Genomic DNA, 25,117 nt, shown 5'->3' with positions numbered 1-25,117 from the left:
AATTACTGGCCATACTAATTTGCATAATTAATTATATACGTGACATCACAAGACATGACATCACAAGGCATAACATCACACGGAGTGACAGAAGAGGAAATAAAATTACATTCATAAGGGGAAAATTCTATAAATCACTAAAAAACTACTTAAAATAAAATTTTGATGTATAGATGGATTGCAGTGCAGTTTGGGGAGATTGGAACTACTATCTGGTGCTCACTCAATAGACCCAGGCCAGCTACAGGCTGTCTGTAATCAGCCCTGTCTGCATCATAGCCAAAAGACACATGTACAAATACACAGGGGGTTGATTCACTAAACAATATAATGAATTACAATCCATATTGTAAAATGTACGTTAAATTAGGGAAGCGGTGCCAATGCTGAATTGGAGATTTACACCAAATCAGTTATTTTTGCAATTAATATTTCACTGAACTGCATTACACAGTTAAGTAAATAACCCTCTGTGGTTTATTCGCAATCCTAAAGATTTCAGTGTACCAAATTAGAAACCAAACTACAAAGTTAAGGCCAAAGAGCAGATTTGTAATATTGTCCAGTTCTGCTATAGTCCAAAGTATGGCTATTTATGGCTTGAATTTTGCATTTTTTTGTAAAAAAAAAAAAAGTGGATTGATTATCTTGGCAAAAGAGAAGTGCTCACTAACACAGATTTAAACAGATTTGTGAACAATAATATGCCTTTTGTGTACATAGAAAAAGTCTTAGATCTTTGAGTTCAGCTCATGAAAAATGGGGGCAAAAACAAAAGGGTAGCGTTTATAATTTTGTTCAGTGTATATAGCGATGGCATAGAAATAGATATATATCCATTCCCATATGTCTCTCTTTCTATGCCATATGTCTCTTCTTCTATGCCACACCCACCAGTGTCTCTTCTACTATGTTACCCCATCTGTGTCTCTCTTTCTGTGCCACTACTATCTGTCTCTCCTCCTATTCCTCCCCATCAGTGTCTCTCCTTGTATACCACACCCATCTGTGCCCCTCCTATGCCATCCCATCAGTGTCTCTCCTATGTCACCCTCTTTGTCTCTCTTTCTATGCCACTGCATATGTCTATTCCTCTATACCACCTCATTATGTGCCTCTCCTTTGCCACTGCAACAGTGTCCATCTCTTACAGGTTTTGTGTAAGTTATTGAAATGCAATTGTACTGCTTAATATTATTAGCTTCTCTCACTTGTGTGTTTTTTTTTGTTTGTTTTTTATATTCTTTATTTTATTCGTGCATAGGTTAGGCGAACAAGATTGCGCCGTCACAGCGGCTGTTACATGCATATCATCAAATGAATTATAACAATTATGTGACATGAGGAACAGTGCACATTTTATATTAATGAGGAAGAACAATAGCATATCGGCACATTTTTAATAATGAAAGGTAGTCCAGCTAAAGTTAGACTAGAGTGTTGGCTTGGGGTAGGCGGGTGCATACGATAGGTGCCTTAGAGTTAACGTCTGGTGGGAGACGGTATGGTAAGATAACCAGGGCTCAGACGTATTAACAGTGTATTTATGGTGTGCTCAGTGCGCCTTGCGTGATGTGCGGTTGAGTAGCAAGTTAGGCAGTAAAATCAGCGCGTGGGTTGCTTGGTTAGCAAAGGCCATGATAACTTGCATACTGTGTAAGCTGAAACCAACTATATCCACCAAACAAAGTAATTAATTTACGTGACTGGTATGGGGACTAAACAAGATAATGTAGTATAACTTAAATTGGTAACGTAAATGAATTATATACCATAAGTAGAGCCTAACATGTATTGCCTGTATCTATTATAAGTCATGCTTATCAGGTGCAGGTCATGAGGGTGATCACATTTAGCAGAACTGAGTTGTCTAACCTACTGGTAGGATAAAAGCAATAAACTCTCTTGGCAAATAAGATACTGGGCATTGGAGTCAGTAAGTAACCTACGTTTTGGCACTGCCCTTAGAGCAAAACTGCATGAATGAGACAGACACATGAGAAATATCGATATGTGCAGAATAAAATAAATCAATGAAAACTGTGCTCATCTGAAGTAAAAAATAGTCCTCGGCAATCAGGGATTGGGCATGACAGCCGTGCATGTAGAGGCAACAGGCGTCCTGGGGAAGTGTAAAACTGATGTAGGACACATGCAGCCAGTCAACCCTAGGTACCTAACCCACGCCAGATCTTGAGGCCCGCCACTGGGTAGCATGGATCCGCTCGGCAATATGTCGCAGCCAGCTTCTCCGTGAGGTGCAAGATGTCATTATGACAGTGAGGTCAGAGTTCCGCTCCGGTGAGGTGGACCTGATAGCTGGAGGCAGTCTGCTTAAGGAGGCGTTTCGCCGGTCGCGGTACAGAGGCGCAGGCAGGTGGGTTGTATTTCTTGCTATACATGGAGTGCTACACTGCACCTCGGACCGACGCAGCACTCCAGTCCGAGGTCGCGTGTAAGGTTGTGTCTGAGTGAAGTGCAGCGTCTGACCCTCCGGTGCGCCGCCTCCCCCAGAGCCGGTAGAGCTGTTGGTTTGGGCTGGATTCTCCGAGGTGGGTAGGTCTCCATTTGCTGCTTTGCAGAATGTAGCTTCCAACTTCTCAGTTGTTGCCCTACATTAAGGAAGAGTCTATCTTGCCTTGTGTGGATGTCGCCTCGGGCATTGCTGGCGTGTGTAGCCCACTTGGTATCCACCATTTTAGGAAAGGCGATGTGCTGCCCTCCCGCTCTCCCGCCTCTTGGCAGGGGGCGTGAGGATAGTGCCGTCGGTAGGTGCCCTTCCAGGGTGTGTGCCCCAGCCAGCCGTTCTGCCAGCTTTGTCAAGAAGGCTGCAAATGTGGCATCCAGCCATTGTAGAATATCGGGCCAGTGCGCCTTGTCTTGTGGCTCTGGGACGTTTACCGCCATTTTCAGGTTTGTAAGCGCTGCTTGGGTATACTTCCCCCTGTGCTGTTGGGTTCCTTCAGGGACCGGGATAACCCCCACCGGCCCATAGGAGGGGGGGAACGAGGGTCCAGTCACCAGCTGTTTGCCCTTGGGGGCAACCGGGGAGCGGCCGTCTCCTCAGTGCCGTGTGGGCTTGTAGGCCGCAGATGTTGCTCCGGAAATCCTTGCAGGGATGGCATCGTATTTGGTGTCAGTGTGAGCCCCGCTAGTTCACCTCTCGATTGGTGACCTACTTGGGTCGTTTGTGGGACACCTGCGGCTTGTACGTAGTGATTATTGCCTAGAAAAGCAGGAGCCATTCTGTTCTGCATCCTCTCAGTTCGGCGGCCAGGCCCCGCCCCCCCACTTGTGTGTTTTTGTTTGGTATATTTAGTATTTTATATTAGTATTGTATTTGCTGAATAAATATTCTATTTTATGTGAATATCTTCTTTGGTGTACATCCTTTTGCATGTATATAACTGTTTTGGGCATATAAGGGATGTCTCTTTAGGATAGCACATGTGATTTTTATTTCTGAACAATCTTTACCATTTATTAGTGTTTTTCCTAAGGAACAAATCCAAAGCATTTCCTGACGGGCTAACTTGTGGACTAACATTCCCCCTCCCCCACCCCATCCAACATATTCACTTATTCTTAACAAGTGTTATTCCCTTTAATTTAAAAACAAATTTAGAGTTCTCATCATGAAATTTTGCAAAATGATCAGAGATTTGAGTTTTTATCAAACTTTTTATCTATATCCTTACATGTTTACTAAACTCACTTTTATTAATTTTTTTAGGTTTCTCAATATATTGCAAATTAAAGGTCCATCCCAACATATAAATTACACTTGATGAGCCACATGCATTTACCTCTTCAGATGTAAAGAAATTATTTAGACCATAATTTTGTCCAAACACTTAACAAAGCAGACGATTGCAAGGGTTATTGGTTAAAACTTTATTTTAACCAATTACAAATTTACTGAAAATAAAGAATAAAGGGCAGTCTGCCACAAACAGGATACTTTGTGAGAAAAAAACAGGGTTTAGGCGATATGCCACAAACAAGATCTTTAGAAAGTAAATAAAAAAAAGTATTTTGAATACAAGCAGGCTTGAGATGCGGATGGCTTCAGATGCTCTTCCCTACACTGTCATGCGCCACGTGCAGCAAACCCGGAAGTGATCGCTCGGGGGGGGGGGGGGGGGGGGGCGATCACTCGGGTCCCTGGCAGTGTAGGATATCGAGGCATCGTGTAATACCATCAGAGCGGCTGGAAGTGATCACGATCGCTTCCAGCGCTCAAAATTGCCACGTACGTGCGAGGTACGTCCGAGGTCCTCAAGGGACGTTTTTTGTCGGACGTACCTTGTACGGCCGCGGTCCTTAAGGGGTTAACTAATTTGCTAATGTCCACTTAGAATCCTTTGCAGTACTAACATCACTATATTGTATTAACTATCCTTATAATTATAAGTAATATATGAATATAAAAAAATTTAACTATTTTAAAAAATACATTTAGTGAACATTTCAATTAGCATTTGCATAAGTAAAAGTAATTCTAGCAAATCTACTTTCACATGCATTTTGACGACCCCTCCACGTTCTTTTTCATTTAGGTGGAAATCATGCCTGGAATTCGATCAGACAATGATGTCTTTGAAAATGTTACTAAGATGAATCAAAGTGATAATTTGCAGGAGTCATCAGATCCCGTAAAAAATATATACAACATGACTCCAAAGCATCTCATCAAGTTCTACAAAGGAAAACCCAAAGCTCTTGGTGTAAGTATGTAAACTAAAACAATAACGGATTACTAAAATGTTCTGCTTTGTTACTGCCAATTTCTTTAGAGGATGACAGTGAGAAAAGAGGTTGTCAAAGCAACCAGTGTATCAGCATCAGTGCTCTTACACTTGTTGTGTATAATACATGAATAAAATGATACCACATCCATGGTTACCCATTAATAGACAAGTTTAAGATTTAGCTTGTGTTATTGTTTATGTTTTTTGTTAGTTTTTTGAGAAAATAATTTATGTATTTCAAGAATGCCTTTAATTCAATCACTGGTAGATGTAGATATCGATTACATACAAAAGATATCAATTCTTTTTCACTGGCAGGGCATGGACTTTGATCTTGGGTGTTCACTATCGGAAAAGGAATATTCTAAAATGTCCTTACTAGGTCATAGGATCTCTACTCACACTTCATTTCAGAAGATGAATTAGAAATTAATGGTACTTTGACACAAAACTACAATTTTATTGATCAGGATCTTTCCCTTTTATCCCAAAGAATGATGGAAGTGTCAATCCTAAAATGCATCAGTTAAATAGCACAGTCATCTAAAGTAACCTCTACCAACCATTCTACTCCATCGCATCTTACACAATCCTTTGGACTGTTGTAGGACATTTGTGTGACAATTTTTTAAAACTGCTCACTCCCCCCACTCTGCAATACTGGATCAACAGAGTGAAATGAGCTAGTTATGGAGGAGCTAATTGCCTCCTCTTATACTAACCTGCAGAGAGTTCTGTTCTAGACCTCTGGCATCCTTGAAAGATCTATGTAGAACTCTTCAGTGAGTTACTGTCACTCATCATGTGATGCCATACTTCAAGTACTATTTCCCCCTGTCATTGTCTTTGTCTATAGCCTGGTTATTGCATGGTTAGCTTGATAGACTCAAATACAGTGAACAAAATTATAAACGCAACACTTTTGTTTTTGCCCCCATTTTTATGAGCTGAACTCAGAGATCTAAGACTTTTTTATGTAAACAAAAGGACTATTTCTCTCAAATATTGTTCACAAATCTGTCTAAATCTGTGTTAGTGAGCACTTCTCCTTTGCGGAGATAATCCATTCACCTCACAGGTTTGGCATATCAAGAAGCTGATTAGACAGCATGATTATTGCAAAGGTGTGCCTTAGGCTGGCCACAATAAAAGGCCACTCTAAAATGTGCAGTTTTAATGTATTGGAGGGCTCCAGGGAGTGAAGGGGTCCGAAACCAGTCAGTATCTGGTGTGACCACCATTTGCCTCACGCAGTGCAACAAACCTCCTTCGCATAGAGTTGATCAGGTTGATGATTGTGGCCTGTGGAATGTTGGTCCACTCTTCTTCAATGGCTGTGCAAAGTTGCTGGACATTGGCAGGACCTGGAACACGCTGTTGTATACACTGATCCAGAGCATCCCAAACATGCTCAATGGGTGACATGTCCAGTGAGTATGCTGGCTAGGCAAGAACTAGGATGTTTTCAGCTTCCAGGAATTGTGTACAGATCCTTGCAACATTATAATGCTGCAACATGAGTTGATGGTCATGGATGAATGGCACAACAAAGGGCCTCAGGATCTCGTCACACTGTCTCTGTGCATTCAAAATGCCATTAATAAAATGCACGTGTTAGTTGTCCATAACATATGCCTGCCCATACCATAACCCCACCATGGGCCACTCAATCCACAAGTTGACATCAGCAAACCGTTCACCCACACAACGCCATACATGCTGTCTGCCATCTGCCCTGTACAATGAAAACCAAGATTCATCCGTGAAGAGAACACCTCTCTAAAGTGCCAGGCACCATCGAATGTAAGCATTTGCCCACTCAAGTCAGTTACGACGACAAACTCAGGTTGAGACCCAGATGAGGACGATGAGCATGCAGATGAGCTTCTCTGAGATGGTTTCTGACAGTTTGTGCAGAAATTCTTTGGTTATACAAACCGATTGTTGCAGCAGCTGTCCGGGTGACTGATCTCAGACGATCTTGGAGGTGAAACATAGAAACATAGAATGTGACGGCAGATAAGAACCATTCGGCCCATCTAGTCTGCCCAATTTTCTAAATACTTTTATTAGTACCTGGCCTTATCTTATAGTTAGGATAGCCTTATGCCTATCCCATGCATGCTTAAACTCCTTAACTGTGTTAACCTCAACCACTTCAGGTGGAAGGCTATTCCATGCATCCACTACCCTCTCAGTAAAGTATTACTTCCTGATATTATTTTTAAACCTTTGCCCCTCTAATTTAAGACTATGTCATCTTGTTGTGGTAGTTTTTCTTCTTTTAAATATAGTCTCCTCCTTTATTGTGTTACATAGTTACATAGTTAGATAGCTGAAAAGAGACTTGCGTCCATCAAGTTCAGCCTTCCTCACACCTGTTTTTTGCTGTTGATCCAAAAGGCAAAAAAAAAACAACAAAAAAAACCCAGTTTGAAGCACAATTTTGCAACAAGCTAGGACAAAAAATTCCTTCTTGACCCCAGAATGGCAGTCAGATTTATCCTTGAATCAAGCAGTTATTACCCTACATTGAAAGATTAGATCCTTGAATATTCTGTCTTTGCAAGTATGCATCTAGTAGCTGTTTGAACATCTGTATGGACTCTGATAAAACCACTTCTTCAGGCAGAGAATTCCACATCCTGATTGTTCTTACAGTAAAAAAACCTTTCCTTTGCCTTAGACGAAATCTTCTTTCTTCCAGTCTAAACGCATGGCCTCGTGTCCTATGTAAAGTCCGGTTTGGGAATAGATTTCCACACAATGGTTTGTATTGGCCCCGAATATATTTGTATAATGTTATCATATCCCCTCTCAGGCGACGTTTTTCTAAACTAAATAGGTTTAAATTTGTTAACCTTTCTTCATAGCTGATATGTTCCATTCCTTTTATTAACTTTGTAGCCCGCCTCTGCACTTTTTCTAGTGCCATGATATCCTTCTTTAGAACAGGTGCCCAAAATTGCACAGCATATTCAATATGTGGTCTTACCAGTGATTTATAGAGAGGCAAAATGATATTCTCGTCCCGAGAATGAATGCCCTTTTTCATGCATGACAATACCTTACTGGCCTTGGCCACTGCTGATTGACATTGCACATTGTTGCATAGTTTGTTGTCTATAACAATTCCCAAGTCCTTTTCGTGTGTTGTTATCCTTAATTCACTTCCATTAAGGGTATACGTTGCTTGTGTATTCTTTACGCCGAAGTGCATAACTTTGCATTTTTCAACATTAAATTTCATCTGCCATTTGAGTGCCCAGTCCTTCAGTCTATCTAAATCCTTCTGCAGCAAAGTAATATCTTGCTCACATTGTATTATTTTACAAAGTTTTGTGTCATCTGCAAACACTGAAACATGACTTTCAATGCTGTCTTCAAGATCATTTATAAAAATGTTAAATAGAAGGGGTCCCAGAACAGACCCCTGAGGGACACCACTTGCCACCTCTGTCCAGCTTGAAAATTTACCATTAACGACAACTCTTTGTATTCTGTTTTTAAGCCAATGTTCTACCCAAGAACAAGCATTTTCATCGAGACCGATTTCCTTGAGTTTGAACACTAATCTTTTGTGTGGAACTGTATCAAATGCCTTGGCAAAATCCAAATAGATCACATCCACTGCAACACCCTGATCTATACTTCTACTTACTTCTTCGTAGAACGCAATCAAGTTAGTTTGACATGACCTGTGCTTCATAAAACCGTGCTGATTTTTGCTGATAACCATATTCTTCTCAAGGAATTCTTGAATATTATCCCTTAATAACCTTTCAAATATTTTACCAGCCACAGAAGTTAAGCTCGCAGGTCTATAATTTCCAGGTAAGGATTTTGAACCCTTTTTGAATATAGGAACCACATCTGCCTTCCTCCAATCCTCCGGAACACTTCCTGAAAGAAAAGAATCTTGAAAGATTAAAAACAGAGGTTCACTTATTTCTACACTTAGTTCCTTAAGTACACGTGGATGGATACCGTCAGGCCCTGGAGCTTTGTTTATATTAACTTTCTTTAGTTGCTGCAGCACATTGTCTTGAGTTAACCAATTACAATTATTCTGCAAGTTTTTAGTAGCAATCATTTGCACATCTATTGCCATGGGTTCTTCTTTAATATATACGGAGGAGAAATAGTTATTTAGAATTTAGAATCCTGTGTTGATTCCCTTTATGTATTTAAATGTTTCTATAATATCCCCCCTGTCTCGTCTTTCCTCCAAGCTATACATGTTAAGATCCTTTAACCTTCCCTGGTAAGTTTTATCCTGCAATCCATGAACCAGTTTAGTAGCCCTTCTCTGAACTCTCTGTAAAGCATCAATATACTTCTGGAGATACGGTCTGCGTACAATACTCCAAGTGAGGTCTCACCAGTGTTCTGTACAATGGCATGAGCACTTCCCTCTTTTATACCTCTCCCTATACAACAAAGCATTCTGCTAGCATTTCCTGCTGCTCTATTACATTATCTGCCTACCTTTAAGTAATCAGAAATAATTACCCCTAAATACCTTTCCTCAGATGTTGAGGTTAGGACTCTATCAAATATTCGTAACTCTGCCCTTGGGTTTTTGCGTCCAAGATGCATTCTCTTGCACTTATCCACATTAAATGTCAGTTGCCACAACTCTGACCATTCTTCTAGTTTAGAAGATCATTTGCCATTTGGCTTATCCCTCCTGGAACATCAACCCTGTTACATATCTTAGTATCATCAGCAAAAAGATATACCTTACCATAAAGACCTTCTGCAATATCACTTATAAAAATATTAAAGAGAATGGGTCCAAGTACAGTTCTCTGAGGTACCCCACTGGTGACAAGGCCATGCTTCGAATATACTCCATTGACTACAACCCTCTGTTGCCTGTCACTCAGCCACTGCTTTACCCATTCAACAATATTGGAATCCAAACTTAAAGATTGCAGTTTATTGATGTGCAGCAGTGTCAAAAGCCTTACTTAAAGCCAGGTAAGCAATGTCTACTGCACCACCCTGATCTATTATTTTAGTTACCCGATCAAAAAAATCAATATGATTAGTTTGGCATGATCGCCCTGAAGTAAACCCATGTCTCTGATCTTGAAATCCATATGATTTTAGATGTTTAACAATCCTATCCTTTAACATGGTTTCCATTACTTTGCCCACTACTGAAGTAAGGCTTACTTGCCTATAGTTGCCCGACTCATCCCTACTACCTTTCTTGTGAATGGGCACAACATTTGCTAACTTCCAATCTTCTGGGACTACTCCTGTTTAGAATGATTGGTTAAATAAATCTGTTAATGGTTTTGCTAGTACACCACTAAGCTCTTTTAATAACTTTGGGTGTATTCCATCAGGTCCCATTGACTCATTTGTCTTTACTTTTGACAGTTGAAATAGAACCTGCTGGATGTGGAGGTCCTGGGCTTGTGTGGTTTCACGTGGTCTGCGGTTGTGAGGCCGGTTGGATGTACTGCCAAATTCTCTGAAACGCCTTTGGAGACGGCTTATGGTAGAGAAATGAACATTCAATTCACGGGCAACAGCACTGGTGAACATTCCTGCAGTCAGCATGCCAATTGCACGCTCCCTTAAAACTTGTGACATCTGTGGCATTGTGCTGTTTAATAAAACTGCACATTTTAGAGTGGCCTTTTATTGTGGCCAACCTAAGACACACCTGTGCAATAATCATGCTGTCTAATCAGCATCTTGATATGCCACACCTGTGAGATGGATGGATTATCTCAGCAAAGGAGAAGTGCTAACTAACACAGTTTTAGACAGATTTGTGAACAATATTTGAGAGCAATAGGTATTTTGTGTACATAGAAAAAGTCTTAGATCTTGGAGTTCAGCTCATGAAAAATGGGGGCAAAACAAAAGTGTTGAGTTTATAATTGTGTTATTAAAAATATCAAATATTTAAATATGTTTCAACATATTAAATCATTTTAAATATTAATCAAAAATATTAAATAATTGTTTAATTCAGAAATGATAGCGAAAACCTTTTAAATTAATCATTAACAGAAGTCACCAATGAATTTTAAGGACATTTTTGTTGCAAATTTTTTTTTTCTAGGAGCCTGGATGTGGCAAACCTAGCCACTTCTGGACTATACTATAGAAGGGTTGTCCGTAGGCTGTATGGATTGCTGTGTATATTGTGCTGTGTGTGTATTGTATTATGGTAGTTCGCATGCTGGCAGCCGTAAGCTACCAGCATGCAAACACTTCGTTCGACGAACCGTGGCTATCCGGGCTGTTCGTCAAACGAATACGGGCTTCCCAGGTAGACCACACACTTAGAGTCGTGTGGCGCTCGTTAACCGATTGCAACAATGTTAAATTAAAGGCTCTCCTAGGTGACCGTCGTTCGACTACCGACCATGCGGCGGTCGGCCATCTTGGATCCTTTGTCTCTGCAGCGGTGTTCGGTCGTCGAGTGCCTGGAACTGAAAACAGCTACTCGATGATACGAACACCGCTGGACTTCCAGAGCGTTCGGGAGTTCCGCTCTTCTCGCATTATGTTCCCCATCGGTGTTCGGTAGTTTCAAACCGAACTCGATGGTTAAATGTATTTCGTGCGGCGTTCGGTTAGTTTAGCTGGGATCTGAGCGGTATTCTCACTAAATGTGCCCGCAGACCCCAGCTATCTACCGAACGGCTGTTCGTGTAAAAGCGATGTATAATGTGTAAAATATAGATTTTCATATGAATTGTCAGTTTCGCTGCACGAGGGGATAATCCACTTAATCGTCCATTTTAGTGGGAGTATCCCTCTCGTGCAGCAATGCCTGTTGGGATAATTACACTGCCTGATGGGAGAAATCCCCTGTAACATCTGTACGGAAACCCCTTGCAAGGGGAACTGCATAAATATGGAAGTCTGTGAATAAAGCAAGTTAGTTGACTCCCAAACTGTGTTTCGTCCGGTTATTGGGAGGATTGGGATATTGCCTTCCTTTTCAGCGCTGACTGTGGATTTACCTGTTATACCAGCGGAGATCGTGGATTTTAATATTGCACTCCGCTACACTGGAGTAATTTCTCTTTAAAATGAATTAAATCAAGGTCTGGATTAAATATTTTTGGATATGCATTTCAAATTATTCAAATCAGTTTTAACAACTTTTCAAATGAATCCACAAAAGTTCCCACATTCTTTAATGGTGACTTCTGTACTTTAATCATTTGGAGAGTTTATCTAATACATTTTAATCATTTGAAAGGCTTATCCAAACATATTCAATTGAGGTATTTCTAATCAACGTTATTCACTAAAGTGAAAATTGTCTGGAATTCAAAATGACTTCAAAGTGAATTTCAAAGTTAAACCAAAATTACCTACTTGGGATTTATATGTGTATTTTCCCGCACTTCACTGAATTAGCAAATGTCCTTTAGAAACATAACATTATTAATTATGCTGTTATTTCCTTTTAAATGCACGTTGTGAATATATGTTTTGTTTATTTTATTTTGCATACAGGTGACGCAGATATTATTAGGAGCATTACACATTATTTTTGGTCTTGTTTTTAGGATTCATTTTCCTTATACACGACCATACAATTCCATTATGTTTTTCACCGGTTTACCTTTCTGGTCTGGAGTAATGGTAAGAAAATTTATTTCTATTTCTGATTCTAATTTTTAGTTACTAAATATCTGAAAGTGATGAATTGGAATCCATTTCTCACATATTTTTTTAAGCATATTTATAATGATGTTTCTTTCTTATCTTTAGTTTGTTTCTCTATAAGGGTATTAATGTTTTGGCTGATTAAATTACAGTAACATTTCAGATTCCTGGATATCTTCTAAACCAGGCTTCCCCAAACTCCGGCCCTCCAGATGTTGCTGAACTACAACTCCCATAATTCTATGAATGAAATAGATAGGCTGAGAATCATGGGACTTGTAGTTCAGCAACATCTGGAGGGCCGGAGTTTGGGGAAGCCTCTTTTAAACCTATTCTCAAGGCAGTTACACTCCAATACAAAAGAGCAATCCTGAAGAATTCTGAGATATTTACATTTTGTAAAATCAGCTGCTGACATTATCAAATGATAATCCTACAAATACTATTAATAATAACTAATCGGGGGGGCGGAGCCAGCTGCCCAAGCGAACGGACGTGTCCTGTGGGAGCTCCGACACCATAAGCAACCTAAATAGACCAAAAACGATCTTTTCACCCAAAAAACCTGACCAAAACCGGGCTACAGCTTGCACCCACGATGGGACGCAAGTCTAAGAAATACCGGTCGGACAAACCCCTGCCAACGGCAGATATTGGCGATCTCCTCTGGAGGCCCCAGAGACCCATGAGGCCTGACATGGCGCCTCTCACAGATGGGCCGTCGTGCTCATCCAGCGAAACCTCCCTCACTGACCTGAGAGACCTGGAAGCACCGGTGCACAACAGCAGAACCGACAAAAGGGCTGACCGACCACATGGGGCACCGGTGACAGAAAACACCCTAAAAGCCCTCCTGGACGAACTGCGGCGCAACATTGCCACGGATATCTCCACATTCCGGGAGGAAATTAGAGGGGTCTCTGCCCGCCTCCATGATACGGAGGTCATTACAACGGGCCACGAAACGAGACTCGCAGCACTAGAGCGAGAACTCACTGCCCTGAAGGGCGAACAAGCTAAAATACAGCACCGCATGGCCGCAGCAGAAGACAGGAGGCGGTGGAAAAATGTGAAGATCCGCGGCCTATCGGACACAGTCACTGCAGCGGAACTACCTCACTTAATCCGGTGGCTTCTGACCCACCTATTTTCAGCCAAACAAGCTAAAATAATGCAGCTAGATGGCAGCTACAGACTCCCAGCGCCACCCGCAGGTACCCCAGGTGGGCAAAGGGATGTTATAATCCGCTTCAGAAATGGCCCTGACAAGCAGGCGTTTATGGCAGCCACGAGAAATAAATCGCCTTACTCCTTCGAGGAGCACCAACTAACTTTCTTTCCGGACCTCTCGAGAGCAACCTTAGACTGGAGGAGATCCCTGAAACCCCTGACGGCAACACTCACAAAGTTCCAACTACCGTACAAATGGGGCACACCGAGGAGCCTCATAATCACCCAAGAATCTGGGACATTGAAAGTAATGGAGGCTGAGGAAATACCCAACGCTTTACGGAAACTCGGACTACCGGCCACCCAAGAGGTGACACTGACCTCCGCTCCGGACACACAGCAGAGAACCTGGGACCCTGAGAAGATCCGTCCGTTTGTTCCCGCCGCCCTGCGAGGGGACCCTGCCACAACTGCAGTTCCCTGAATGGCTACAGACTGTAAACAGAGCATATGCCTTTTATGGGCCACAGTTATAATTTACTTCACCGTGCTATACTTTTTGCTGTTATGTTTAATTTTCTGATTATTTGTTGTTTAGTTTCACATAAGCTTATACCACACCCCCAGGGACACGTCCAAGTCCTCATAGACATATGAGCGCTGGCAAAGGGAGTTTACTCCCTCCATAACCCCCCCACTCACTTGACGCCCACTTGCAACACTAATACCTACCCGGAGTGAGTGCCAACCTCTTGCCTCACCATAGGCCCACAAGTATACCCTCATGCACCGCAAGAGGATCGGGACCCGTGATACCCCCATTTACCGGTTACACATCGCTATAGGTTCCTTAGGGACCACGGGTCTAGTCTCCACTACTCTTTCACACTATATTATTATTTAAACCTAACTCCTGTTACACCTTCATCCACAGATGCACACAACCATCCACATAAGGGTTTATGTCACGCCTCGAACACTCTAACCGGAGCACTCCTGTCCTTGACTAACAAGGTGGGGCAACCTTCCTACTGAGGATGATGTCACATAAAACAAAAATGTTGTGCTAATATCTGCTACAATATGCCGCTTTACTATTATTGTACTAAATGTCATGCTACGCAGCTGCTGTTGTGGCACTGCCTGCTATGTTATATAACCTGCACACCAAAAATAAAGAATTTCAAAAAAATAAAAAAAAATAATAACTAATCATATAATAAAACCAGTGTTAGATATTTTCCCATATCTCCAATGCTACTGAATTATAAAACCAATAGCAATAAAATATTACTCTGCTGAAACAAAATAATTAACAAATGTAGCAACTTAACCAACAATTTACCACAGTCTCTCTAATTCTTATATCACCTATTTCAGTTCGAATAAGAATTACTGAGAGACTGTGTTAAATCGTGGGTCAAGTTGCTACACTATTTTAGTTTTAGCGAAGTAGTTTTGGCTAATTCTCTATACATCCCTACACAAAGCATATATTGTACATAAATAAACCAATATATTTTTCGTTAATAAGTACAGATAGCACTTCTATACACAATTGAATATGACAAATATTAAAAAAGGAACAGCGTTAAAAATATAAAATGTGTGTTGGCATTTCGGATCCCTTTACATGCACTCCTGTGATTAAGTATTTTTTTAACTAAATGAACCAGATGTCATTAGCACCTGAGAAATCCATTGTACGGAGACTTTTGAATGTGGCAAGATCAGTAAAACAAGAAGTGACTTCATGGTCTTTTATTTCAGTAATGGGTTCATGTGGTTATGGATCTTTGACCCATTGAGAACTTGATCTCTTCTAACCTTAAAAATAAGAAAGCACATCAAGGAAATTCATGTGTGTATATATGATTAAATATGGTTTCCAAGGGATTGTACTCATGCATTCCTATGGTTTTATGACCATGTGCACCAAATAAAGACTTCAACATCTTTTTTATTTACCTGTATTTTTCTTTTTTTCTTATAAAACACACATCAATATCTACAAAATGAAAACACTAAAATAGCCTAATGCAGTTAGGTGTTAATCCCAGGATAAAATTCGGTATTGCACTCACAAACATAAATTGATAGTAGGCCTTAAGCTCCTCAAACTCAGGACTCTCCTTTTTTCGTTGTTCTCACATCCAAACCATATACAGATGGGGAGAGAGGAAAAAGGAAAACATCATAGAGTAGATTTCCATATATTAAAAATAACTAAATTTTTTTGGTCTCACTTACAAGATATAAAACAATATGTGTATATCACCATATCCACTGGATCTCCACACAACAAGATTCCCAGGGGGTCAAAGCAGTGAACAGTAAAAAAACAATCAAAGTCAAAATATCAAAATAGCCCTACGCGTTTCGTCCAATTGCATGGACCTCCTCAGGGGCAACAGTCAATGAATTAATATGCAGTCATCAAAAAATACAGATCTCTACAATATAAACGCACAGTTTAAATAGCCTAGTACAACCCTCCCTCTGGGCGCCATCAGCCAAACCCAGAGTGAGGTCCATTTCTGCACAGCTGTTCTTCATTATGCTGTCCAAGCCTCGATTTCATTCTTCCTTCCGTGACGCTTGCATTCCACTAATTCATCCTTCAGCTTCCTTAATTCGCCATCCTTGATGTTTGCATTACGCATGTGCGCCATGCATTTTATTTATGCTTCCTGTCCATCTGTATTTCCCTCAGATCATATGGAACAATTTAGAGTGGTATAAGTCCATACTCATAGAAACAAGCAAAAAGACAACTATGGATGTGCATGGGCAAAAAATTCAATTTGGGACTTCCGCAACTCCCTAACCCTACCCCTAACCACCACAACCACTTACACATCTAGGGTTAGGGGTAGGGTTAGAGTTAGATTCCTTTAATCATTCACATAATTTTGCCTGCCTCTCTTGTTTTGCCACTTTCAGAAATCGGAAGCACACCAGCACTTCCGAAATTCGGTAATTTGGCAATTTAGTTCGGTTTGGCACTTTGGAAATGCGACACTTCGGCAATTCGGACATTTGTAAGGGAGGGTTGTACCCGGTTATTTGAACTGTAGGTTTATATTGTAGAGATCTGTATCTTGATGACTGCATATTGATTAATTGACTGTTGTCCCTAAGGAGGTCCATGCAATTGGACGAAACTCATAGGGCTATTTTGATATTTTGACTCATTGTTTTTTACTGTTCGCTGCTTTGACTCCCTGGGAATCTTGTTGTGTAGAGATCCAGTGGATATGGTGATATGCACATATTGTTTTATATCTTGTAAGTTAGACCAATAAATGTAGTTATTTTTAATATATGAAGATCTATGTGGTTTTCCTTTCTCCTCTCTCCCCATATGTATATGCTTTGGATGGGAGAACAAAGAAAAGAAGAAAAAGAGTCCTGAATTTAAAAAGCTTAAGGCCTACTATCAATTTATGTTTGTGAGTGCAATATGGAATTTTATCCTGGGATTAACACCTAACTGTATTACGCTATTTTAGTGTTTTCTTTTTGTAGATATTGATGTGTGTTTTATAGGTTATGAAGATTTCGAGGAATCTTTGATGTATTTAAATTTTTGAGAGAAAAGGGTAATTATTATCAATTTCATTACCCCTCTTTTGTTGTGTTCTTTCACTGGTGACTGTTAGTTGGTCAAAAGTGTGTTTTAAACTTTTTATTTTTTCTTGTATGCAATCTATACTCTGTGTAGTTATATGTGGAATCCATGCTGTGTTATACTTCCCTACTGCTCCTTGTTTCCACAATTTTCTCCTCACCTCCCTCTTTTCTTTTTGGCCCACATACAATGATCAGCCACAACATTTAAACCACTGACAGATGAAGTGAATAACATTGGTTATATCATCACAATGGCACCTGTCAGGGGGTGGGATATATTAGGCTGCAAGCAAACAGTCAGCTCTTAAATTTCAGGAAAAATGGGCAAGCGAAAAGATCTGAGTTTCTGTGACAGGGGCCAAATAGTGATGAATTGATGACTGCGTCACCTCATCTCCAAAGCGACAAGTCTTGTGTGATGTTCCCAGTATGCAGTGGTTACAAAGTGGTGCAAGGAACAACTTCTGGTAACCTGGCATCAGGTTCATGAGTAGCCAAGGCTTGTTTATGCATGTGGGAAGTGCAACCTCGCAGGTCCAGTCAGACCAAAGTACCCCTGTAGCTTAAATTGCTGAAAAACTAAATGTTGGCATGGATATAAAAAATGTCAGAACACACAGTGCATTATATATTGCTGTGTATGTGGCTACTTAGCAACAGACCGGTTAGGGTGCCCATGATGACCCCTGTTCCACCAGCAAAAGCACCTTCACTGGTAACATGAGCATCAGAACTGGACCATGGACCATGGAAGATTGTTTGCTGTTCTGATGAATCTTATTTTCTCTTGGATCAGGTTGATGATTGTGTTGTTTAGCTGGAGAAGACATGGCTGCAGAATATTCTATGGGAAAAGGGCAGACTACTGCTCTGTTGAGGCAGTGTTATGCTCTGGGCAGTGTTCTGCTGGTGAATCCTTGGGTACTGACATTTATGTAGATGTTACTTTGACATGTTCCACCTACCTAGAGAATGTTGTAGACCCCATATACCCATTCATGGCAATGGTGTTCCCTAATGGCAGTTGCCTCTTTCAGGAGGATAATACCTACCGCCGAAAAAATGTTCAATAAGGATTTGAAGAACATGACAAAGACTTCAAGGTGTTTTCCAGATCTTCTGTGGGATGTGCTGAAACAACAAATCCAATCCATAGACTTGCAGCTGTTAAATATCTGCTGCTAATGTCTTGGTGCCAGCTACAATGGGACACAAAGAGGTCTTGTGCAGTGCACACCTCAATGCATCAGCACTGTTTTGGTAGCATGAGGGGAATGTACATGGTTTTAATGTTGTGGCTGATCATTGTACTCTCGACACATTGATATGCTATACCTTTCATTGAATGATTGCCTTAGCTCATGGTTTTACTTGCCATCCCATCTTGTGCTAGACTTGTTTTAAAATTGCTAAAACATGATAACTAATATAATTTATGTGTTTTTAAAACCCCTTAAGGACCAAACTTCTGGAATAAAAGGGAATCATGACATGTCACACATGTCATGTGTCCTTAAGGGGTTAAACAACTAAAATTTTAATTTTAAAAGAATTGCCTTCATATTTACCTATTTTAATAATACATACACAAAATTGAGAAAGGTTTAATTAGATATTGCAGTGACCATGCATGTATAGCTTTTGAGTTTAGAATATTTAGCTTTTGAATTATTACAAAGTTCTTTTTAATTCAAAATAGCAGTCTGATTTTTTGGAAAACACTTTCTCTTTACCGGTACATCTGTCTCTTTACTAATAACCGTTTTAGCCATAAAAATCTCTCTAAAAAAAAACAGGAAAACACAGGTATATCTTGTGAGCAAATTTAAAAAATGATAGAGGATCACCATAAAATTGCAATTTTGGCTTCTTGAATGATTTTTATTTAAAACCTCTTAGTAAATGAAAAAAAAAAAAAGTAAAAAAAAGAAATCTCAATAATAATTCATTTTGTAAATTTGTTTTTGTTTTTCTTATCTATCTAGACACACAGGTGAGATCAGGTAACTTAATGTACTGACTGTAGAACAGTTCAGATTTTGGCATTGCAGGTGCTGTACTTTGCTTACATAAAAACTATTGAGCTAAATTATTTATATGTAACCAAGAACATACATGAAAAGGATAGACATTTATTTTACCTTTTTTGGTTAAAAACATAATTGTTGTATGTAATTAAGGAACAGATTATACTGACATTCACAAACTTTTCCATGCTGTTTGTTTCTAAATCACAAGCTAATGTCGGATTTTATATTTACAGTATATTATATCTGGATCAATATCGGTTAGTGCTGCAGTGAAACCAACATTAGGAAAGGTAACACCACATACTACTTGTTATACATATAATAAAAACTGTTAAATGGGAACTGTCTTTTTCCACCCAAGAAAATAGATTTATTTTTCTGCAGGACAATCTATTTTTAATGATGATGAAGATGATGGTGGGCTGTGGGGGCTCAAGGAAACTGTAAAGGCTTCTGTGACCTGAACAGTGGCTGCAAAAGTCACTGAAAAAGTTGTGACTGAAAAATCAACTTGTGGCATCTGTGACAATTCCTTTTATTTGAGTACATGTGACAGACCATGATGCTGATTGGCTATCCACCTGCTCCACAAGGAAACCATGACTGCATATCATGTGGCAGCTGTGTAAGACTGTGTCCCCTCATCCCAGCCATAGTGACCCCACTCACTACAGAGAAGAAGTAGTTCTTGTGCTCTGTGACACCCTCCTCCCATAAAGATGTGGCAGCTCCAGCAGCATCCAAAAAGTTTTAAAATTTGAAAAAAATATTAATAATTTAAAACGGAATGGAAATCTGTGTGTTCTCCCTCAAAAAGGTGTGTGCGCATACATGTGAGCACACCTTAGCAGTACAAGTGGTGGGAGGTATACAGCAGATGTGCTTCTGCATTTTGGCCACATCTGCTCTATAGGGGCGCCTGACATTTTTTTTTTTTTTGGGGCACCAAGGGACTCTCTCCATTACTTACGCCACTGGCTATGATATTGTCAGGGTACCTGTAGTCTCTACCCCTGAGACGGGTAGAGACTTAGACGATTTTCCATCCAGACGGCATGATTCTCCCGTTCCTCGCGGTCCCCTCGCGCATGTAAATGCCGGCCGCGAGAGAACTATGCCTTTTTGTAACGTGACGCTCAATAGTCGACGTCATGACGCTATTCTAGCCCGACCTGTCAGTCAAATCCCGGACACGAATCAGGTCTCGGCGGAGGCGTGATTAGTCTCTAGAACCAGGGTATTTAAGGGAGCTCTCAGTATTTGCTCATTGCCCTGTCGTGGTTCTAGCCAGCCTAGTCACACAGTGCTCTTGTATTCTCTTGTCTTTTGGTTCTGACCCGGCTTTGTTATTACTTACCTGTCTTCTCTGTTATCCTTGACCCGGCTTGTCTCGCGCTTACCTGTCTTCTCGTTCCCTCGACCTCGGCTTGTCCCTGACCATTCTATACGTAGTATTACGTTAAGTCCGGCCATTCTAAGGTCCGGTATACGTATCTGCTACTCTTTGTACTCTGCGTGTTGGATCCCTGTCCCGATCCTGACAGATATATATAGAACGTTATGATGTGTAATCATATTACATAAAAGCTGAATATGGGAAAACATTAAATTTTTGCCCCGTTTCCCAGCTTCTCCTGGCTACCCTGAAAAATGCTACAGTAGCTAATTGCCCAAGAATGCACTGTATTGCAATATGTTGAGAAATAATTGTATCCATTCAAGCTTCCTGCTTGCGTCTGTAAAAATCAATGCAAACCCAGATTGTGTAATGCAAGAAAATGTGTAACTTGAATAACAAAATAGGTAGAACATTTCAATTCCATCATTCCAGCAACAATTGGTTTTGTTTTGCTTTTGTTCTGTTTTGTTTCATTGTAGTTTTGTTTTTTATAAAGTACAATTGTTACACTTGGAAAACTATGCAATTAGATTTGATCTTGAGTCCTCTGTGTTATATGTAATTTAAATTAAACTAAAATCTGAAGTACTTTCCACAGAGATTTCCACATTGTTCTTACTGTAAAAAAAACAACACCTTCCCTTTGCCTTAGACTAAATCTCCTAGCCAGATGGCAAAAACAATTAAAATACAAAAAAAATAAAATGTAAAAACCGCTACGCAACCCCAAAAAAAAAAAAATAGGAATCTTTAGGGTAAGTATATATATATATTTTAAAGCGTTTTTAGTTTTATGGTTATGGTGGGTAGGTGGGGTTATTCAATTTTAATAGGGGATGTTCATGGGGTTGGATACCATTAGTACTTAAGAGTGGGAGAAGGGGTGACCTTTCACTGTTGGGCAATAAACAATGGTGGTGGGGGGGGGGGGGGTGACAACACTGGGTCCTCCCGCTTTGATATTAAAATTAGGGCCACCCATGAATGTGAGTTCCAGTGATCTGTCCACTTGTCATTACTTGTTTTAAAGTTCCCCACCTAATGTCCGTGGGTGCAGGCACATATGGAGGTGTGGAGCATGGGGCTTTTTCTAGCATAATACCCTGACCGGCAGCATTATTAGCTCAGAGAGTAAACGTTATATAACTATTCTCTCACTGATATAGTTCATATAATATTATATATATATATATACACACATTCAATCATCAGACCATTCTGGATTAATGAAGCTTCACCCCCCACCCCTTCCACTACCTGGCAAAAGATAGACAAGAGGGAGGAGAGCATGAAAAAAAATATATATATATAAATATTTATTGCATAAATAACCTCACAAATCCTCTGCAATCAACTCTTCCACACATGCAATCCCCTCACAACAGTACAGACAGTACACAGACTTGCAAACAGCCCTCCCACACAATACCACAGACACCCCACATATTAGAAGCAACTTCACAAAAACATTTAACATCACAGACAGCCTACACACATACATTAAACAGGCAATCCATAAACACACACACACACACAAACAGCCTTCATTACACACACAAATAGCATCCCAGACAGCCCCTACACACAAGACCACAGACAACACATTCATAGCACGGACAGCCCACACAAATGCATAACACAACAGTAAACCCACAGACACACACAATACCATAAACATTCCAAATACATGAACATAACGCCTTAGATAATCCACATGAAATACCACAAACAGTGCACATACATATGATTACAGACAACCTATAATACACAATACCACAACGAGCCCACATACACACACAACCACAAACATCCCACACACGCATGCATGCACTGCCGCAAAGCCCTCCACCATATACACTTTCATAACACCGCAGACATCCCATACACATACAAAACGCACACAATATGCAAATAGCCCACAAACATACACAATATCACACACAGTCCACATATAGAATCATAAATTCAGTTATTATGCATAAACATTTCCTTATTAAATAGAACCTTTACCTGGGCACAGCACTAACAAAACGTTGCCTACTTCTGGCCTAGACATTGAATGTTTGATGCTTACAAACAAAGTAGGGAATGTCTTTCTTTGTGGGTGGACTATCCAGAAGATCCTTGCTGGGTTGTTTGGTTAATGTTAGTAGGAAAAATATCCAAATTGTGTTTTTATAGTGATATTTGGAGTCCCCAAAATATTTTTTTGTAGAATTGTATTGCCTTTTAGCTATTAACTGCAGCACTGAGTTTTAATTACAAAATTGTATTATTCATGAAACTAGTTAGGGAGAGGGGTCTAACCATGTCAAGATTGCAATTTTATTTATTGTTACTGTGTTAATTCTTATCCTAAAGCATAGATTTTAGCACAGGAAATGGAGGATAATCTGTTTACTCTACTAACAGGAGTTACTTCATACCAGAACAAGTGATTTAAAAGAAAAAAAAAATCATTGCAAATAAGTCACTTCTAATTTATTATATTTTAGGTGAAATCAAACTTGGTTCTGAACATCATAAGCTCAGTTGTTGCAGCTATTGCAATTATATTGCTTTGGATTACATTGTCTCTAGATTGGTACGAAGGTCCGTACACCTGTTCTGATGATTCTGCATCACATCTTTGTGACGTTGAGGTAAATAAACGCTATATGATAGATAGATAGATAGATAGATAGATAGATAGATAGATAGATAGATAGATAGATAGATAGAGTGTGTTCTTGTAATAGAAAAGTAAGGTGGGCTTTTCTTTTCCCCTCCCATTTATATTTGGATGTAGGAAAGTAATAAATGTGAGCATCAGACAGACTAAAGGAACACTATCGTCACCCAGACCACTTCATCTCACTGAATTGGTCTGAGTACAGTATCCCTGTTCTCCTAACAGTGCAATGTAAAGCATTTTAGTTTTTGAAAAACTGCAATGTTTAGAAACTGCCCGTGTTTTAGGTCCCCAATACTCCTCTATTAGTAGCATTGGACCTGGCCATAACGGATGAGGCCATACATTCTCTGTGACATCCCTGGGGGAGGAGAGGTGAACAGTATAGAGTTAGCCGCAACACTGAGAAAAGGTAAGTAACATTTTATTTTTTTACAGTGTTATTGAACCAGGGAGGGGGCCCAGAAAAAGCATGGGAACAGGAACGTTATAGTTCCGTCACTTCCTCAAAATATGGGATACAGAAGCATGGTAAGGGTTTTAGACACCGGAGGTCCAGCCCTTTCTTTTTCTTTTTTTTAATCCTCAATAAGTGTCACTGAGTGTTTCAAAAATATAATGCAAAGATACCATTCATACTTTTAATTTAAGTTAACTTGATATAGCTTATTTAAATGTGAATAGCATAAATCTGTTTTAGAAAAGAAAACTTTAAATGTGATGCTTTAACCTCATTTGACTATCTTACAGCTCATACAACTGTTACAGTTTGTGACATCCAATTACCCCCCTCACAGTGCCCTAAAAGTTCCAGTGACTGTGGCACCATGCCACAGTGACCAGATACCACCAGATACCCTTCCTATAGGTCATCATTGGTAGCTAGTGCAGCCCTAATATGGCCAACGAAAAGACTTAAAATGTAATAACCCAACGTGTCTTCTTTTCCTAATAGTGTACCATGATTGGGGTAGAGTACAGTTGATTCTTGATATTATTTTCCAAAAGCGAAATAGGCACAATAAGTCAATTGGTCAAAATCAGAACTCTGAAATGAGCACATCTGTAATCTAAACCCCATCAATTCTTAAAAATCTTGCAAAGATCTACATGGGGGTATTGCGGTTAAAAGATACAGCAGCTAAATACAAATCCGGGGTGCTTACAGTAGTGGATAGTAGTTAATCTTAATACACTAAAAATAGTCGCCACTAGGGGGACCTCAAGTCATGCAATAACGACTTGTAACCTTCTGAAATCTAATACTCCAACAGGTAAAAGTATTAGACTAAACAAGTCCCTAAATGAAATATGAAAAAATATAACCTTATTAGAATAGTCATAAACAATGGGACTTGAAAGTCATGGGTACACAATTAAAACAATCAAAATACTAGTAGGTCAATAGGGAGTGAAATTCTCTGTAGGTGGATTGAGCTGCTATATGGTAGTTATCAAGTGGAAAATATTCTTCCAGTGATAAATGGATAGCCAAATACATACTCTTTTTTTCACTGTCTCGCTTTCTTTTTTTTAATTTTTTATTAATATGTAGTTACAGGGTGGGGCAAAGATAGAGATATCTTTGATTCTAATCATTTCTTTTTCATTGCAGATGAGAGTAAATATGGGAATGGTGATAATAATTTTCATAATGACAGTAACAGAGTTTTGTATCACAATATCCACATCTGTTTTTGGATGTAAAACCGTGTGTGGAACATCAAATAATGAAACGGTAAGTTAAAAGAATAAAGATTTGTTTCAAAGGGCTGGAATTAAAGAGCCATATTGCAAAGTCAGATTTCTTTTG

The 25,117-nt window shown here is 39.8% G+C and overlaps 1 protein-coding gene across 2 annotated transcripts in view; it reads left to right on the top strand.

Annotated features, from left to right (window-relative positions):
• Positions 1 to 25,117, top strand: part of LOC134577945 (membrane-spanning 4-domains subfamily A member 4A-like) — a 36,800-nt gene that overhangs the window by 381 nt on the left and 11,302 nt on the right. For both annotated transcript variants that reach the window (XM_063436891.1, XM_063436892.1), the window contains exons 2-6: positions 4,560 to 4,727; positions 12,249 to 12,377; positions 19,468 to 19,524; positions 23,129 to 23,275; positions 24,920 to 25,042. In XM_063436891.1, the coding sequence (XP_063292961.1) occupies positions 4,569 to 4,727; positions 12,249 to 12,377; positions 19,468 to 19,524; positions 23,129 to 23,275; positions 24,920 to 25,042 (615 nt within the window). In that variant the 5' untranslated portion in view covers positions 4,560 to 4,568. The remainder of the gene's footprint in view (positions 1 to 4,559; positions 4,728 to 12,248; positions 12,378 to 19,467; positions 19,525 to 23,128; positions 23,276 to 24,919; positions 25,043 to 25,117) is intronic.

The sequence above is a fragment of the Pelobates fuscus genome, chromosome 11 (genome assembly GCF_036172605.1).
Source record: "Pelobates fuscus isolate aPelFus1 chromosome 11, aPelFus1.pri, whole genome shotgun sequence".
Classification (NCBI taxonomy): Eukaryota; Metazoa; Chordata; class Amphibia; order Anura; family Pelobatidae; genus Pelobates; species Pelobates fuscus.
This window is presented reverse-complemented; position numbering and strand designations above follow the sequence as displayed.